We start from the raw sequence: 19,018 nt of genomic DNA, 5'->3' as shown, positions 1-19,018 counted from the left end.
TCACTTCAAGATATGATCAGATGTAACTCCAGTTTCAGCCATAGCATCAACAATTAGAACTATTCCTGGTTCAGTCATTCGAAGGGACACCAGCATTTCACCTGTAGTCTTTCAACAGCATGCATGAGGCTAGCTTCATCAGTTATGATATGGAGGGAGACATTTATGGATTGCCAGTCCTGTAGAGCTCAATTGAATTTTGCATCTTCACAGCTTTTGCCCTTGATGGCAACATCTCCCGTAAGCTGGTAGTGTTCATTTAGCACAGACTTGCTGGGTTGAGGGAAGCTGTCCAAATAGTGCATCACAATATGAGCAAGATGTGGTGTTGTGGTGACAAGACATGGGCAGTGGCATCCTGACTCAGTCCTACTTTGCCGCCATGAAGTTCCTTCATTTTCCTTTATGCTCTAGGTTCTGATCTGTGAACAAATGAGTAAAGGGAACCTTTGATTTTGACGCAACAAAATCCCCTTACCCAAGAGCATCCCATGTAATAGGATCATCTTGTTCCAAAGCATTCATTTGAGCAAGATGGACTGCCAAGAGGCGGGCATAACTCAGGAGATCATATGCAAAGAAGTACTTGATAAGGTTCATCAAGGCAGCCAGATAACATGCCCAGTCCACTGGACGACAACCACTTGCTCTTACAGGTGTTGTACAAGAAACTGAGCAAACTCTGAAGTGTCTTCTGCTTGAAGAGGTTTCCAAATAGAACTGGGTGTTACTGTACAATTGCAATGCATCTGGACTGTGCAGATGCAGAGCCTCATTGATATCCACACACTTGGACTTGAATGGATTCAAGGGGATGAGCAGAGGAAATGGCATCAAATCTTGTCATCATAATAGCCAGACTAGTTGTGATGTGATATTCAAGGGCCCACTTGTATGCTTCCCACCAAAGACTCCATGGAGATCTGCTGAAGAGTATGAATCTCTTTCAATTGAGCATGTGTCAATGCCACTTGCATCAGTTGTTTTGCCAAGAGCATGCATTGCAGCAAGCACTACATACTGTACCTATGTGCATAACACCTGCTCGTAGGTGTTTTGGAAAAGGTCAAGATCAGAGATGATGAGAGTTCTCCTCTCAGGACCTACTAAAACAGCAGTGATTCCCTGTGTCAACATCAGAACAGAAAATGGGTTGCATAATTTAAGGTAGGTCTTGAAAGTGGAGCGATGATCTCTGAGTTTGTCAGGCGATAAGTCTCAGATTGCAGGGATATCAGTAGAGATTTAGTGGCTGTCCAACTATGGATAACTTCATGTTTTACCAACTTCTTGGCATGTTTGGGTGTTTGTTCATCTATGGACAGAATGAGATAATCACGGTCAGTTTCCTATTCTGTACATTCTGCTGCTATACTGTTGGTTGCATCTGTTGCTAAATATTTAGCAAGTGCCCATGTAAGAGTGAAGGCGTTGGAAACAGTGTTGTCTACATTTCTTTGTTTGAAAGTTGTACATTGAACTGGCCTAGTCCTTATGATTGGTAGCTGCAAATGTGGTGCATGTGGGGAGATGTGGGGAGCTTCTCAGGGATGACAAGGAGTTGGTTGACGGCAACTAAATCTTCATCTCTTTGATTCATTACAAGCACTGTGCCATGGAAGGTGTTCTGTCCCGTGAGGTGTTTTCTAGGAGTTTAAGGTTGTACAGTAAATGGTTGCATACTGAAGAAGGCACACGCCAAAACATGTTTGTGCAATAAAAAACACTGCTATGCAAGGTGCAGCCTCCTTCTTGAAACATTGAATTTAATATTTGTTCCAGCACCCTCAGAGGTTCAAATAATTAAGAGTGATGCCTGCTCCAAGAAGAAAATTGTACAGTAAATGGCAAACCAAACATTTACTTTACATTTACTTTAAACAAAATCAGGTAAACAACACCCACCCGACTTGTTCATGCATTTCAGAACACCTTGTCCTATTCGTTTTTCGAGTCCAATTATTCTTTGGTAGTCACTGCCAATACAAATTACTCACTTTGGTTACTTTATTCCCCGACCCTCCATAGAGAAATAATAACTTAAGTTGCTCTGGTAGCGTTGGAAACCTTTGGTCTACACACAAAAGTAGACAATTCTTATCTTCTGTTAAACAGTTTTGTTTTTCTATCACGATTTCTTTCTCCTGATATTGCCAATCGGCCAAGCCTTATACAAAGTGAATTAGAAACTGAGCTGCTCAGTTTCATTGTCATCTATTTTAATAAAAATATAGAAAACTCTGAAACTGTTCATAAAATTGGGTAACGGAATGGGACGGATGCCATAGTAGTCATAACTCCCACAACAGACCTGTAGGTGGACAAGCCTTAAATGTCAAAAATATGTGTAATAGCAACTTCTGATCACACTAGAACTGCCATAAATGGACTCAGGATCCTCAATAACCCCTAAATTGACACCATGTTTGTGAAAATAGGATCTTTATTGCTGCATTTATGGTTGCAATACGTATCCTGGCCGAGGTGAAAAGGCACCCCCCTGGAGGCGTAATCAATTTGAAACCCATTATTTTCTCACAGTACTGACCCTAATAAAATTGAAATCTTTATTATGTATATGATGTGCATAGATCCAATGAGACAGATGCCATCGTAGTCATATCTCCCACAGCAGGCTTGTCGGTGGACAAAATAGCCTTTAAATCTCAAAAATATGTCTAATAGCAACTTCTGATCAAAATGAAAATGTCATAAATGGACTCAGCATCATCAATAACCCTGAAATTGACACCAAGATTGTGAAAATGTGATCATTATTAGCAGAGATATGGGTTCGGTAGCTATACTGGCCAGGGCGAGAAAGCGCCCCCTAGAGGAGGGGTATAACGGGGTCAGAAAATTCGACACCCATCATTTTTCAGTAGTAGGACCCCAAACAAAGCAAATCATGCAAAAAAATCAATTTTAGCACAAAAATCCTACGGAATGACACTTCATACCACACTAAGTTCCCCAACATCTTCAGTGCCGCCATTTCAATATGCAGTCCACCGAACATAACCACCAGCTGATTCTCACCATATTTCTCTGGCCACTTGAACTGGATTTGTTTTGCCAGGGCGTATAATGGTTGGTCAAATGTGACCACTGGACTCTGGCCAGGATTCAGGTGTTCCACAGCTTTACTTATGACATCAAGTGAATGCTTGATCATGGCCACCGTGTGAGCACTTTCATGAAACAGTGGAAGGAGAACAGTGGAACATGTGGCACGAATTCCTTGTGTTTGCTGGCTAGCATGGAAGGCAGCCCAAGATGTATCCAATGAATAATTTGCAGTGCTCTCATTTTCAATGACCTCGCTTGCATTGTCCAACCACTGGTACTCTTCCTTGGTATGTTTCCTAATGCCATCTCTATTGAGTGATTGTAGCCTGCTTTCTGGAACATGTGAGACTTTGATTTTGCTAGCAACAGGGGGGACCTCAGTGTAGTATGCTGGCAAACGGGCAATGGTCTTTGAATATCCTCCCTCAGGCCCACTAAGTATATCAAGCCTGCGGTCAGTCCCTTCACCAATGAAGGATGGATGTTGGATGAAAGACATTGACGTACCATGGAAAGAATCCCTTGCTGTTGTTGAACTGGGATTATGGTCAATATTGTCAACAGCAGCCGTGGTAAACACATGGCCACGTAACTGTGGAGGGCATACCACTTTTTCTCTATGAAACTGCTGACAGACATGGTTCCCCATCTTAGTTGAGAGATGAAGAACCCGATCATAGGATATGCTCAAACCCAGATGTGCCATTTTATCTACAAGTTCCCTTTTACGTGTGTGGGCATGCAGCATCAGTCCTACGTATAATGGAACTGGTGTCTCCTGTGCAGTATTGTGTCTGACAAAAGCTGCTGTATCTGGTGCTCGCTTGTGCTTAACACTGTTGAATTTGAGCAACTGAGCAATGGTATTTGCTGCAGGAGAGGTTGCTTCTTCCATCTGGTCTTTGATGCTGGGTCCTTCTAGGACCATGTTCACAAGGGTAAACAACAGCTTTGGCACAGAGTCCTTCTGGCATTGTTCGGAAAAACCATTAAATGGTTTGGCCTCCCCAAACATGTGACGGCTGACAATCTGTGCAGCACGTGCAATGTGCAAAGCATCTTGGTCGTCATCCTGCTCACAGGCTTTGGCAAGAGCAGTGCCGATGTCTTCCTGAAAGGCCATCAGGACATCTCTTCCCTTGGCGTAAGCTTGCATATCAGGGAACTCAGCAAGAAGTTTTTCTTTTAGCCTTGTAGAGTTAAGTCGTTATCAACCTCTACTCCTAGCTGTTCCATTCGTGCCTTTTAAAGCCGGGAAAGTTCTGCTAGTTTAAATACAGGTGCTCATGTTGTCTGGCGTCTTCTATGTAAAGCACCAACTCGGCAAACATAACACCAGAGGTTGATGCTGCATGTCCCTGGCCATTATCTTCAAGACCTTCTAAATTAGCTTTTCTGGCACGATTATAGAGAGCTACTAGACATTTGGAGTGATATTTAGCTTCAATAGCCACCATGTCCCCAGCACTAAGTCGTCCAAGTAACTCTGTGTCTTGAAGTAGGGATGCAGCAGCACGCACCCTTTGGTCCAATTGAAAAGTTGCAGCCTCACGAAGGCCTTCATTGCCAGCAGGCTGTCTGTAGAAGAAACAGATGTCTTGTCTCATTTCAGGAGCCCGACTTGGCTGGGACCTTCGGAGTTTGCATTCTGATTCTTCCTCAGGACTTTCACTGCATGCTCGCTTTTTTGCTCTCTTCAACATAGCTTTGTTTTCAACCATGGCTGCTTCTTTACCATGACCCTCATCCAGTCGTCCAATCTGAAATGTTGAAGGGAGCAGGCCAAGTTCATTAAACTGGATTACATGCTCTGCAAGTGAAGTGTAGCACTCCCTTTGTCTGCTCGCTTGGACTGCAAAGGACATCTCAATGCCTCTGCTGTGTTTTCTTGGCATATAATGCAGAGCTTCCAGTCAGTCTTGGCTGGGCAAGAAATTGGTGGTCCTTGACCATCAAAATTCACAAGTTGGAATTTCTTAGACATTTTCTCACCTGACAAAACACGTTGTTTGAGGTAGACAAATACTACCCTTTTACCACCTTTCACTACTTGTACTTTTAGTACTTTTTACTAGATTAACACATTAAAGTATGGGATACAACTAGGTTCGGATAATTGCCCTACACCTAGCCCGATCGTTCATCCAGTACCATTTAATTCCTGTGCGATCTGTACACCATCCGGGTAACTGTATGAAAGTCATTCAAAGCCCCGTTACCCTTGGCTCGGCTCTCCCGCGCTGGCACATCCTGTCCATTCAGGTGCGGCTATCTAACTACATCTAATGTAAACTACATGGATGTGGGGCTAACATTAGATAGCATTTAGGAAACTAATATACACTACCACTAAACCATTACCACAACCAGCACATTAATAACAGAAACTATGGCATTATTAAGCGGAGTGTATTTAGCTGGCACTGAACCCCATGACGAGTTTCAAAGCAGTGGTGTTGCCAGTGTGCCCTGGCTGTGCTTAAACATCCACTCTATTACATGTCCATTCATCGAATGGTTCAGTTGTTGCTGATATAGATCAAATGTTAACAAAATAGATAATAACTCTGTTTTCTTGCAAATATAATTGTTATTTTGGCCATGTGGCTGCCATCCTAAAAGAAACAGTGATACTATACAGGGGGAACAGTTGTTTCGTTCAAAGCATTTATCTGATCAGACGTTCTGTTCAAAACCTGAGACCATTTGTAGAAAGCCTAGGGACCTGAAGACGTTTTGTGGAAGACCTAAGGACGTACCGTTCAACCCATGCAAACGTTTTGTGCAACTGGGCAGACGTTTAGTTCAGGCTACCCATTTTTTATGATTTTTATATTTTATTAAACGTGTGTGCCTACCACCACAATGCAATGACTTCTTTTTCAGAGCAGTCGCTTTAAATTTCAAAAAGTCGCTGGTTGTGTTTTTTTGGGCTTGTTCTTTTCAGGGTTGGCCTTGATGTTCTCTTCTGCTCTGCCGGTGATTGAAATGTGTTTGGATGTTTGTAACTCAATGTTTCTGAATGGCAAGTCGGTTATTCTCACTCATTGCATGTTACCCTACTACAGCATTGTCATGTACCACTATCTGTGTCTTTCACGGCCCCTTACGTGGATTTTAGCTAGACTGCCCCAGAGACACTCGCAACGAGCAAGGTCTTCTCTGACGGCACATGACTGTTTTTTGTTGTTGTTTTTTTTAGTCTTCGGTCCCATCTTTTGGGCTTGTTTTTAAGACACCAGTCGATCGCTTATTTGTCTTCAAAAATCTGGCAACACTGCCTAAAAATAATAGGTCTTTGTGGTAAACGGAACGTCCTCTACGAAATGCCCCAGGCCTTATACGAATGGTCTCAAGTTTTGAACGGAATGTCCGATCGGAAAAATGCATTGAACGAATCGTCTGTTTTTCCTATACTGTACATTAAGGATAAAGTGAGATAAAAGGAAGCTTCTGGTCAACTACAAAGTTCCAAATTTGTATTCTGCATCATAAAAAACTACTGATTTGACACCGATATCACATATATCAGACTTTCCATCTTGAAAATGGCGGCCATCTTGAAAATGGCAGCCATCTTGAATATTCATGACAACTTTTCAATTATCTATAAGACATTTACTAAGTACTATGAATGGTAAATATGTCTAAAATATCATATTATATCCATTACTCATAATAAAACAGTTATTGCTGACGGCCATTTTTGAAAAATGGCTGCCATGGGCGCCATGTTGAAAATTCATGATGCCTCCATATCTAAATCTTTTTGGAATACCTTTGGCTATATGTGTACCAAATTTCATGCTTGTATCACAAACTGAACGATTGTTTTGGATAACTGCCAATGGATATTGCTTAACCAAGCTAGCTAGATAGAAATGTCGCTGGTATAACTGATGAAGTGGACTGTTCTGTTTATGTTCCAGGAATCTGCTGTAACAGCTACTCAAAGTCAGTCAAAGGTGAAGTTTTTGTTGTTTATATACAGTTGTTGTGAGCTGTTTGTTGCATAACATGTTATTGATAAAGTGACACAAACAGTGATTGGGAAGTGAGACACTTAGGCCTAATTGGGTCCTAAACATGTATTTTTTGAAATATTGCATTATATGGTTTTATTGGTAAGACACTTTTTAACAGTGATATTTGTCCCAAGTGACTTTTTTCCCGAAGACTGACCATTTCCATGGTCATGCATATGTAATTTTAGCTTGACCAGAGCTCACATTACCCTGCTCTTCCCTACATTTTTGTTAAGCAAAAACAATTTCAAGAACATTTCAAGATGGACCATCGTCAGACCAGAGCAGCTGTGTGGATCGTCGGGGACAGCTACATCCGTCGGGCATCTGAGAGGGCAAGGGTAAGAATGGGTAAGAATTTAGACCTGGCTGCCGGCAGGAGTTGGTCTGGAGTTGGAGGCCTGCAATGGGGGTCCTTCATGTCTCGGCTGGACTCTCTATTGCGCTCCAGACCCGCCCCAGACATGGTAGCCTTGCAAGTCAGAGGAAATGACCTAGGACAGGTAAAAGGGAGCAGAGAAATTAGAATAGAGGAGAAGCTTCACTCTCATTGGTTCCCATTGTAGCCAGTAAGCTTTTGCAGTTCCGGTTGGATGCCCAGTAGGGGCGAACGCGGGTATGTGAAAACCCCATTGATATCCATTCACTTGCCTGCGAACGCCAACTAGCCTACAGAATCACCGGTGAGTGAACACCCTCTGAAGGGACTAAATTGGTCACCCAAATGAAGTGGATTTATTTATTTAGGCCAGGTGCATGAGAGGTACCCCACAATTAGGTTAATTTTCTCATGCATCAATGAAAGGCGCGTGTAAAGATGTGGGCATCCCTCCAGAATTAATCATCAGCGTGCCTCAACAATGTCATGTCCACATTTGTGGGGTCTGTAGGGGGAGATTCAATTCGGCACCCCGAAATTAAACACAATTGGCCTGGGATGTTTTTAGCTGATGGGGTCCACTCAACGGACCTCGGACATGACATTTTCCTCAGATACTTCCAGTGGGGGCATTAGAAGGGCACTGGATTTGTGACCCAGTACAAAAAAGCGTACATCTGATGTATAGTGCCTTTGGTCTTGCCGCCTGTTTGTAATTATCACGTAGCAATAACAAACTGTGGTTTTAAATTAGAAGTAGTGATTCTCTTTTTTTTCTTGGCTGTGTATTTATTACCAATGTGGGGTTTTTTTGTTTATTTTTTTGCTTTGTTTTGTTTTTTGTTTTTTTTTGTAGAAAATGATGACGCTCATCTGATTCTGACTTGTTATATGACATGGACCTGCACAGCTAATACTTGTCTTTTTCTGGTGATGGTGGAAGTGCTGGAAAGTGGGATTCTCCTTCCTATTATCCCACCACCACCGCTTCCATCAGGGGCCACCGCCATTGGCAACATGTGGACCAAGGGCCGGTGCTGCCGTCACCCACATCTGAGGTGGAGCCACCGCCATTGTCAACACTTGGACCAAGGACCTGTGCTGCCATCACTGCTTCCATCATCCACATCTGGGGAGGACCACTGCCATCCATGTTACTCCTTATGGTACCTAGTGTTCTTACGTATATATTATAGTATATAATAAGTATATACTATTGTAAAGCAAATGTCCTCACATACCCGCATAGCACATCATAGGTTGTATTGGTATGAAATGGTACATGCATTTATGGATTATTACATTTATATGTTTTGTTCATGCACTCAGTTTTAAAAGACTGAGCCAGCTCATTCACATGTATGCAGACCTGCACTGTCTTGCCGAGTCCCAACGTTATGTACATGTCAAGTATTTAATTATTGATTTTGCATTGATAGTTTGTGTATGACATGGCTCCTGTTCTCCTCACCTTTCATGTTCCATTCCATTCTTTTTTACAGCTCAAGATATGTACAATCACCCACACCTGAGAAGGAGCCAGCACTTCTCAGGATCTGCTCTCTTCACACCACTCCATTGTTTTAGCACACTTAATAAATGCTAAAATATGACAGCCCATACTTTTGTTTCCTAATTATTTTGCAATATTGGTTAACACACTGTCAGCACACTGTTATATGATGTTATATGAGTTTAAATTAATGGACAGATGAAATTTAAGTACTGAGGTAATGCATGGCTTTAGAAGCTTATGGGAAAACGTACTGTATCTTGTTTGCATATTTACTAAGCAGTACACATGTAAAAACACGAGTGAAGTTGTACTTTATTAATTGAGAGGTGTTAAGCTGGGTTATCTGTGTACTTCTTAGTGCTTCTTGAAATGGAGAAGTGTCTTTACTGAATCCTGTTGAAAACAAAAATCTAAAATGAAGATCTTGAAGATCCACAGCCAAACCAGTCTGAACGGATTTGAAATGGTTTGAGATGGTTCAAATCAGTTTGATCAAGTTTTAACCAGTTGTGAACAGGCTCAACAGGTGGACAGGAGAACAGGTGTGAACCAAACCAGATTGAAATAGTTTGATCCAAATCTGTTTTAACCAGTTTGATCCTGCTTGAACTAGATTAAACCCAACAAGTCTGAAGCACTTTGGACCAGTTTCATCTGGTCTTCACCAGTTTGACCCAAACCAATACTCATTCACATTCACTTATTGACCTCAGGAACGGGCGAGTCATTATGAAGCCGTACTTCTGATTACCGGTATTTAAAGGGATAGGCTTACACCAGGGTCTCCCCACAGTCCCAAGACTTAAATAGTGAAAGGGAAATAATAACCCCCCCCCCCCCCCCCCCAAAAAAAAAAAATGTTCAGAGGGATATTCATGAATATGAAAAAATAACATGTCTCAAAATAGTTGGGACAGGGCCAATAAGAGGCAGCATGTATGTTGAAGAAGACTACAAACAAAAAAGACAACACTCAATGCTTAATTCCATTAACTGATTAGATTTAATATAAACAGTGTTAGTTTCTGTGTTGGACATGATTTCAACATCTGAAATGGTAGATGTATTCTTCATGTTTTGTCATGTTTTCCTATAGCTGTGGTGCTCACAGTGTGACGGGTCTTGACCATAATCTACCCAAAGCAGGAAGCAAAGATCCTAAAAAAGGAGCGCTTGTGAGGTTTCTGCTGAGGGGAACAGGCAGGTGCATCATGGATGGCAGATGTGTCCACATTCTGACCTGCTGAAGAGCGTGCAAATGAGGATCACACAAAACAAAACAACCACAAGACAAGAAAAAGCAGCATCAGACAGCAACAACAATGCGTGATGAATATTTGAATTGAGTGATTCTTAAACCCTACCTAAGTCCATGTTGGAAGGAGTCGGACCGGGATCCACTTTCCTGTGGCGTCTTGTTGGAATCTGAATTAATGTATGAATAGATATGACATTTTTACTTGTGGGCTATACATTCACATAATTAACAAAATATTGCAGTTGTCAAAATAGGGCATTTATACCAAATGAAATGACACACATGGCAAATTTATAGATTGGCTACCTTGAAATTGAAGTGTATCCTAGTTTTGGCTAGGAAGCTCTTTAATCTCAGCCATCTTGGCTCAGGGGAGGGTGAAGTCCCCGCCCCCAGGGCTGCTGGGGCAGCAGTGAAGTCTGGAACAGCCTGGTGCAGACGGCCGTCTGCATCCAGAGAGGGGCTTCCTGAGGTCTTCACCTGCTCAGAGTTTTCAGTTCCATCTCTGGCTCTGTGGAGCTGCTCATCAGCACGGCAGGCCTCCTCAGTAGTGCGGTGAGTTACCTCAACATGACAAGTGGAGGAGGACGTGGCGGCCAGAATAGGCATCAAGAGGGACTGGCAGAGCTCTGCAAACTGGGCCCTAGTCATCTGTTGTCAATGACAAAATGTGATTTTGTTTTACTCTTTGACAAAAGTGAATGCAGTCATATCTTGAAGTAAGACAGAAGGTTTTTATTATCACATTAAATTAATCAGAAATACTCACAGAAGGATCCAATATCCTGCTGAGAACCGCCCACTCACTGACAAGAAAAATAATAATAATGGGGCATTACGTCAATTTACTTGTGACATCAGGTAAATTTAGATAGTTTTTGGTACATGGGGTGTCATTAATTTTAATGCTAAAACACAATTGTGTACAGCGGCAGCCACATATCTCTGGACCTGGTTCCTCCTGTTTTGTCTCTCTTCATATGTCCTGTATGTCCCTCTGCATTAATTTATTTTCGGTCAGGATATCCTTATAATAATTTGACTAACAGTTTAAAATCCTTTGTAGTCACTGGCTCTCATTTCAAGAGGTCCTGGACCCAAAACTTTTAGCTGGTTCATTTTACCATAATGGCTCAAATTACCTGATTCAACTCATTTTATTACTTTAAAGATATTTTGGGGGCTTTTGTGTCTTCACTTTGGACAGGACAGTAAGAGTGATGGGAAATGAGCGGGGGAAAAAGAAGGAAATAGGAAAAAGACCCGGTCCAGTTATTCAATAACTGGAATCAATAATCCCCGGTCCAGTTATTATAAAGAGAACACAGATCTCTGTGGGTGAACACACTCGTATCACCTTTCCTACTTTTAAGTAGCCATATTATAATATTTAAGTAGCTGCACTTACTTGTCAGAGAGATTTTGAATGTGGCCCTGTAAAAATGAGGGGGAATCCTGCTGGGGTGAGCCATCAGAGGGTCTGGATGGGCCAGGCTCTGGCTCAGAGGGATTTTCTGAATCTGACAATGCAACAAAACATCGAGTCCCAGGCATTAGAGAGCATGAAAATGACAATTTAAGAATGCATGATAAAGCCTACACAGAGTTTGAAACACTTGCATTATGTTTGTTGCCAGGTAGATGAAATAAGTTGTTTTATGCTAGGATATACAAAGTAATAACGCAGAAATAACAATGAGCATAGTTTTATAAATAAAACAATAGGCTAAATAAAAATTAATGTTTACACAAAGTATCATAGGCCTACAGTAGAAACCCTGTTGCAAGTGAGAACCTTCACAAAACAATTTGAATGTCAATATCTTTCCTTCCAAAGATGCCACTTACCTTTATTTGAGGAATTCATTTCAGGAGGAAAATGATCAAATATATTCTATATTAGTTGTTTATCATTGTTTAACTAACAGATGAAGGCCATATGAAGGTCATCAAAACTACAACATTAACAACTGACAGTAGAACTTCAGAACAGTGTTCAGAATAGCTTACATCATCAAGGTAAATTATGTCATAAATCGTAACCCATAGCAACCAAATTAGTGACTTCTGTTCTACTCCTGATGTCATTGGTCCACATTTTAGGAAGGCCTGTCACCAGCCAGGCAAGAAAACTTGGCAATTGCCTACGGCCCCTAGCTGAAGGGGGTGTAATGACTATGTACTTCAATTCAAATGACAAAAGTGACAACTTTGTGAGTGTGGCAGCAGCACCTTCCTAAATAAAATGAGAAGTGGAAGCCCATTGGGAAACTCCAACTCCCATTGTCATTGTGACACAGCACTCCACAGCACACAAGTGAACACTGCACACTGCACACAACGAAATTGCATTTATGCCTCACCTGTGCAAGGGGGCAGCCCTCAGTGGCGCCCCATGGGGAGCAGTGCGGTGGGACGGTACCATGCTCAGGGTACCTCAGTCATGGAGGAGGATGGGGGAGAGCACTGGTTGATTACTCCCCCCACCAACCTGGCGGGTCGGGAGTCGAACTGGCAACCTCTGGGATGCAAGTCTGACGCCCTAACCGCTCACCCATGACTGCCCATTGAGAAGTGCAATGATACTGCCATTAAAATTTGTCCTGAGGGGGCCCCTCCTCAATAGTCTGAAAAGAAGGTCTCCAAGTCCCTCTATGCCTAATACATTCGGAACAGCCCTGGCAGTAGTTATAGGCAGGCTTGTTTGTGGTTGGCTTGTAGTTGGTGGTGTTGTGGTGTAGTTTCAGGCCATTGACCACAAGAGGGCAGGCCTGGATTAGAAACCTGGACCTGAGCATCAAGGGTCAGCCCAGCATGCCTGGCTGCAGAGGAGACAGTGCAGGTGCAGGGATGGACCGTGACGTATCTATAAACGAGATTCAAGAGTCAAGATGTCTTAAAGTTTAGAAGAGTAAAAATCTTAGTGTTTTTTTCCCCTTTTTTCCGATAATCATTCATTTATCTCATTAAAGCGTCGGCAATTCATTTCCTCAGATGACAATGTTTTTTTTCTGACCAGTTATCTGGTAATATGAATGAATGAATGAATGAATGAATGAATGAATGAATGAATGAATGAAACTTTATTGTCATTGTACAGGTACAACGAAATTGGTAAAGTGCAGATGCTCACGGTGCTTAAAAATCAACAAAGAAACCTATATACAGTGCCCTCCATAATTATTGGCACCCCTGGTTGAGATGTGTTAAAAGCCTTAAAATAAATTCAGTGTTTATTGCAGAAGAATACTGTCACACTGAAAATTGTAGAAAAATGTAGCCTTCAACTCAAATGAATTGTAAGAAAATAAAAAAATCCCTGACTAAAAAATAATTATTTTTCATTAAATCACCTGTTCCACAATTATTGGCACCCTTAACAATTCCCAGGAAATAAATATAATTGAAGCATTTCTGTCATTTCTACAGTAGTTTACAAAGTTTACCAGAGTATGTAGGAACATTTAATTAGTAATTCATCACTTCCTGTTTCCCTGGGGTATAAATATGACGTGACACCGAGGCCATTTCTCTTATCCACTCTTAAACATGGGAAAGACAAAGGAACACAGCATACAAGTGAGGCAGATGTGCGTCGACCTTCACAGGTCAGGCAGAGGCTACAAGAAGATTGCCACTCAACTGCAGCTGCCCATATCCACTGTGAGAGGAATAATTAAGAAGTTCAAAACAACTGGAACAGTGGTAAACAAGCCTGGACGAGGACCCAAGTTTATTTTGCCACCACGCACAGTGATGAGGATGGTAAGAGAAATCAAAAGATCTCCAAAGCTCACTGTTACATAATTACAACAAATGGTAGCATCCTGGGGTCACAAAGTCTCCAAATCAACCATCAGGCGCTGTCTACACGCCAACAAGCTGTTTGGGAGGCATGCACGGAGAAAACCTTTCCTCACTCACAATCATAAACGCAAGCGTCTGGAGTTCGCCAAGCGGTATTGGGGCTTCAACTGGGACCGTGTGCTTTGGTCAGATGAGACCAAGATTGAGCTTTTTGGCAACAAACACTCTAAGTGGGTCTGGCGTACCACGAAAGATGCGCATGCTGAAAAGCACCTCATACCCACTGTGAAGTATGGGGGTGGGTCAGTGATGCTGTGGGGCTGTTTCGCTTCCAAAGGCCCTGGGAACCTTGTTAGGGTGCATGGCATCATGAATGCTTTGAAATACCAGGACATTTTAAATCAAAATCTGTTGCCCTCTGCCCGAAAGCTGAAGCTGGGTCGTCACTGGGTCTTTCAGCAAGACAATGATCCTAAACATATGGCCAAATCTACACAGAAATGGTTCACCAGACACAAAATCAAGCTCCTCCCATGGCCATCTCAGTCCCCTGACCTCAACCCCATTGAGAACCTGTGGGGTGAGCTGAAGAGGAGAGTACAGAGGAGAGGACCCAGGTCTCTGGATGATTTAGAGAGATTCTGCAAAGAGGAATGGCTGAAGATCCCTCTTTCTGTCTTTTCCCATCTTGTGAAACATTATAGGAGAAGATTAGGTGCTGTTTTGTTGGCAAAAGGGGGTTGTACAAAATATTAACACCAGGGGTGCTAATAATTGTGACACACATTATTTGATGTCAAATAATTATTTCTTTATGTGGGATTTTTTCCCCACTGAATAAATGCACTTGTATTGAAGGTTGGATTTTTCTCTTTTTTTCCATTAAGGTCCCATATTATTTAGAAAAAAATAATAATAATTGGAAGCTAAAAAACACATCTCAACCAGGGGTGCCAATAATTATGGAGGGCACTGTATATACTGTACAAAAATAATTCAGATATTAAAAAGTCAGCTGTAAGTGTGTAGATTGCTTTTGGATAAAAACTGTCTTTTAGCCTGTTTGTTTTTGTACCCAGAGCCCTGTAATGCCTGCCTGATGGCAGCAGCTCAAACAGTTTATGTCCAGTATGGTAGGGGTCTCTGATGATTTGCTTGGCTTTCTTTAGACAGCGACAGGAGAACAACTCCTCTAAAGAGGGCAGGGGACAGCTGGTGATCTTCTGAGCTGTGCTGACCACTCTCTGAAGAGCTCTTCTGTCCGCTGCTGTGCAGCTGGAATACCACACACATAAACAGTATGTTAGGATGCTCTCTATGGAGCTCCGGTAGAAGGCCACCAGTAGACTTTGGGGTAGATGGTTAGCCCGTAAGACCCTAAGGAAGTACAGTCTCTGTTGTGCCTTCTTGATGGTGGCAGTGGACTAAGGCAGTCACACAGAGTTGTGTGTCTGAACACCAGTGTTGACTAAGAATTAGGGCAGCGCAATAGACCCTGGGGAAATGGCCACACAGAATAAAAGCATAAACTGCTCACAGAAAATGCTACTAAGCTATCAAGAGAGGCTGTCAACTTCTGTTAAGTTCTAGTTTGCCCCTAGCAGTATTTATATTCAGCATTGGTTTCTGGCCTCCCCATGTGAGACCCATACTGGTTTAAGAGTTATGGTTTTTGAACGAACATTGATATAAGACTTCTGACAGAATTTAGTGATTATGTCGGGGGCACATTATTATGGAACACAGACAGAACATCTCTCATCCATTTGTTTTGATTTCCCTTGTGATGGCTGCTGTCAAAGTGAAACATACTTTAAATTATTACTACCTATTGTTGGAGGGGAAGGCACCACCACCACCACCATAACTCTTTCAGTTGCTTACTTCGGCTCCTGGTTCTTTCATTGAAAATAAACATTAGTGGGAAGTTCAGTTGAGCATCGTGTAAATGCACCATACCATAGGCCTACAGTACATGGGCTATACTTGTCCATGGGGACCCTGGTTCGAGTCCGGCCTGGGTCAAATACCAACTCTCTTCCATCTCTCTCTCCCATTCGTTTCACTGTTCTATCTTCATTCAAGCCATAAAGGCACAGACATTGTATTTGTTAAAAGAAATAAAAGAAAATGAACGTTAGTTGGATATTAAGTCTTTTCAATTTCACACACGTTTTTCATTAAGTAAGGGAGACTGGATATTAAACCAGTCTTTCTTTACATTGTTGACATACGTAATTTCATTACCAGTTGATACAGTGGGTTAAGTTAACGTCTGGGGTCTGTCAATGCCAGTGGTAACTTTGTTTTCTCAGAGGTCAAGCTCAGAATACCAATCTTTTTCCGTCTCGAACCCCTTTGGTGCACTAAATCTTTGTTCCCTATTCCCTGTCCTTATATCAGTCTTTGCAGTAGTCTTGCTCTGCGTGGGCGTGCTTCTGTGTGTGTGTGTGCATGTGTTCGTGTGTGTTCTGAAGGGGGCAATGGCCGGAAAAGTTTGAGAAACGCTGACCTACACGGTTCCAGCAGGAGGCGTCTCTCGTGTCGTCTGGTCTGTGGTCTGCGTCTGGCTAACCATAGTAGAACCAAAGATTCTCTATTCTATTCTGCATTTAAACCGTCTCTGGTAGAACCTCTGCTGTGGTTGTGCAGCGTGTCAGAGTGCGTCTCAGAGTTTTGACACCAATGAGCTTCCGTAGTCACAAGGCAAGAGCCAGAGATGTCTGTCACCACACTCTTGCTTGTTGACAATTTATCCGCGAATGCAACGTTGAGCATGTTACCTCGTAAGTCTGATTTGTAGAAAGAAATATAACCAGAGAGCTACCCTGCAGCCGGTTAACAGGTAAGGCATCGTTTGTTTGTGCTACAAGGTAATACATTGCTTAGCTTCCTAGGCAAGCCTGCTAGCTCTGTTTACAAACAGTATTTTATCTCTCACTAGGCTAAAGCTATTTATCGATAATTGAGCTTTGTACAAAATTGAATACGACGTATTTCAATCTGACAGATATTGTGCGATTCCGACACATTATTTGGAGAAATGGCGGATGGGAACTAGCACCACAGAAATCAAGCGACACAGATCAATTAACAGTCTTGTTGACAAGTCAGCACTCTATTTGACAGCTCGGACGTACAACATTCTGCCAGTGTCTTGAATGAGACAGAGAAATTCATTTCGACAACATTTCATCACGAACCATAGCCTGTCCTTTGATCAAAACTGGGTGATGTATTGATGTGGATAATTGGCTACCCACCACTACCATGTCTTGAATGCATTCATACAGTCTGTCTGTCACAAATATCCAGGCTCTAGGCTACTGCACAGGCGCTGCTGCTTACCATGAGCAACAGTAGAAAGCATCATCCAAATGCACCTTAAGTAAAGTTCCTCCCCTTAACTGTCTCTGATGCACCCTTGTGGCTCCCAGTCACTGTCCATTTTGTTTTCTCCTAAATAGCCAGACAAGACATATTACTGCACAGTTCTTTTTGCTGTTTTTTTTGTGAGTGAGTGTGTGTATGCAACATGATACCATACCAGGACTGTGTGTGTGTGTGTGTGTGTGTGTGTGTGTGTGTGTGTGTGTGTGTGTGTGTGTGTGTGTGTGTGTGTGAGAGAGAGAGTGAGTATGAGAGCATGTGTGTATACGGCAGATGGCTGTACTCAAGGGTGTGCCATATTTTTACTGTAATGTACAATTATGTGTATACAGTCTTTAGGCTATGTATTGTGCATTTATGTAAGCTGACACACACATTCATTTCCTTCTGGATTAATAAAAGCACTCCACTCTTTACTCTATATTTGTATCATAATAGAACCAATAAGCTCCCTTGGTAGGCCTACAGGAGCCAGTAGGTCACCATGCTGCGGTGGATCCTAGGTGGACGCGAAGCACAAGGTGTTGTGGAGGTAGGATTTCACGCAAAACATTCTTTTCTCTCTTTTTGACTTTGTCTATTGTCTTTATCGCACACCTTGTTTTCAAATCAAAAATACAAACCCTTAACATATTGTCCATGCTTGATTTAGTATGTCATGATCTGTGGACTAATTTGGTACTTCCCTGTGTCTTGCAGAAGAGCTCTATTCAGTTCAGTGGGGAGGAACAGCCCCAGAACTGCTACACGGAACTGCAGGTCCTCAAAGGGCACTTTGACATCGTGAGATATCTGGTTCAAATAGATGATGTCAGGTGAGTGAAGTTAGATTAATATTCAGTGGAATAATTGTGGATAATTTGTGGATGGTGGCTATTACCATGGTTTGCAGATGCCCCCAAAATTAAGAAATTACTTTGTAACCCTTTTCAGACTAAGACATGTCAATTATTTGTATTATAAGTGGCTCCTGAATGTTGATGGATCGCAGTGTGATGTCATGGGGTCAATATGACCTCTTACTACACATTGACAAACAGGTTCTATTCAAATTAAACTCCTGATTTGAAAGGTCTGGTAGCAGTCAGACTTGGGTTAGCAGCTGTGAAATATAACTCAGTTGTCAAAAATAATATGATTATTAAACACAGATACCTCCTCATTTAACAACGGGGGGTTACTTTTTCACACAGGCTCATGCAGGTTGGGATGGCATTTTTCTCTTAACAAATGAAATAATCACTGAAAAACTGCATTTTATGTTAACTTGGGTTATCCTTCTTTAATGTTTACATTTCAACATACCCTAAGTCTGTCCTGGAAAAGTTGCATTTTTAAATTCCCCTCCCTTTAACCTATTGCTGCATGGTACTTGCGTCTACTCTACACTCTAATCTCTGAGTCATTAACAGTACTGTGCCACAGTAGGTCAATGTTCAGGGTAATAAATATTGCTCTGATAAACCTGTAACTGCTGGTTAACAGTTCAAGGGGTATGCCACTATTTTGGGGCTTAATACAGTTAAAATCGTTGGCCAGGGTTTATATAGGTGGTAAAGTGTCTTATTTTTCAT

At 42.0% G+C, this 19,018-nt stretch overlaps 2 protein-coding genes across 3 annotated transcripts in view; one reads left to right on the top strand and one right to left on the bottom strand.

Annotated features, from left to right (window-relative positions):
• Positions 1-9,979: 9,979 nt before the first annotated feature.
• LOC134458497 (uncharacterized) lies at positions 9,980-12,305 on the bottom strand. The gene is made up of 6 exons (XM_063210829.1): positions 12,096-12,305; positions 11,656-11,767; positions 11,017-11,053; positions 10,554-10,898; positions 10,354-10,414; positions 9,980-10,232 (listed from the first exon to the last, which is right to left on the bottom strand). The coding sequence occupies exons 1-6, from the start codon at positions 12,112-12,114 to the stop codon at positions 10,123-10,125; spliced, it is 684 nt and encodes a 227-aa protein (XP_063066899.1). The 5' UTR covers positions 12,115-12,305; the 3' UTR covers positions 9,980-10,122.
• A 4,267-nt stretch (positions 12,306-16,572) lies between these two features.
• wdr41 (WD repeat domain 41) overlaps positions 16,573-19,018 on the top strand; it is a 21,555-nt gene continuing 19,109 nt past the window's right edge. For both annotated transcript variants that reach the window (XR_010036586.1, XM_063210827.1), the window contains exons 1-3: positions 16,573-16,899; positions 17,883-17,976; positions 18,144-18,259. Coding sequence is in view for 1 of the 2 variants with exons in the window: in XM_063210827.1 (XP_063066897.1) it covers positions 17,929-17,976; positions 18,144-18,259 (164 nt within the window). In the remaining variant the exon portion in view is untranslated. The remainder of the gene's footprint in view (positions 16,900-17,882; positions 17,977-18,143; positions 18,260-19,018) is intronic.

This window comes from Engraulis encrasicolus, chromosome 11 (genome assembly GCF_034702125.1).
Source record: "Engraulis encrasicolus isolate BLACKSEA-1 chromosome 11, IST_EnEncr_1.0, whole genome shotgun sequence".
Classification (NCBI taxonomy): Eukaryota; Metazoa; Chordata; class Actinopteri; order Clupeiformes; family Engraulidae; genus Engraulis; species Engraulis encrasicolus.
Note: the sequence above shows the minus strand (reverse complement) of the source record. Positions and strands in the feature narration are given on the sequence as shown.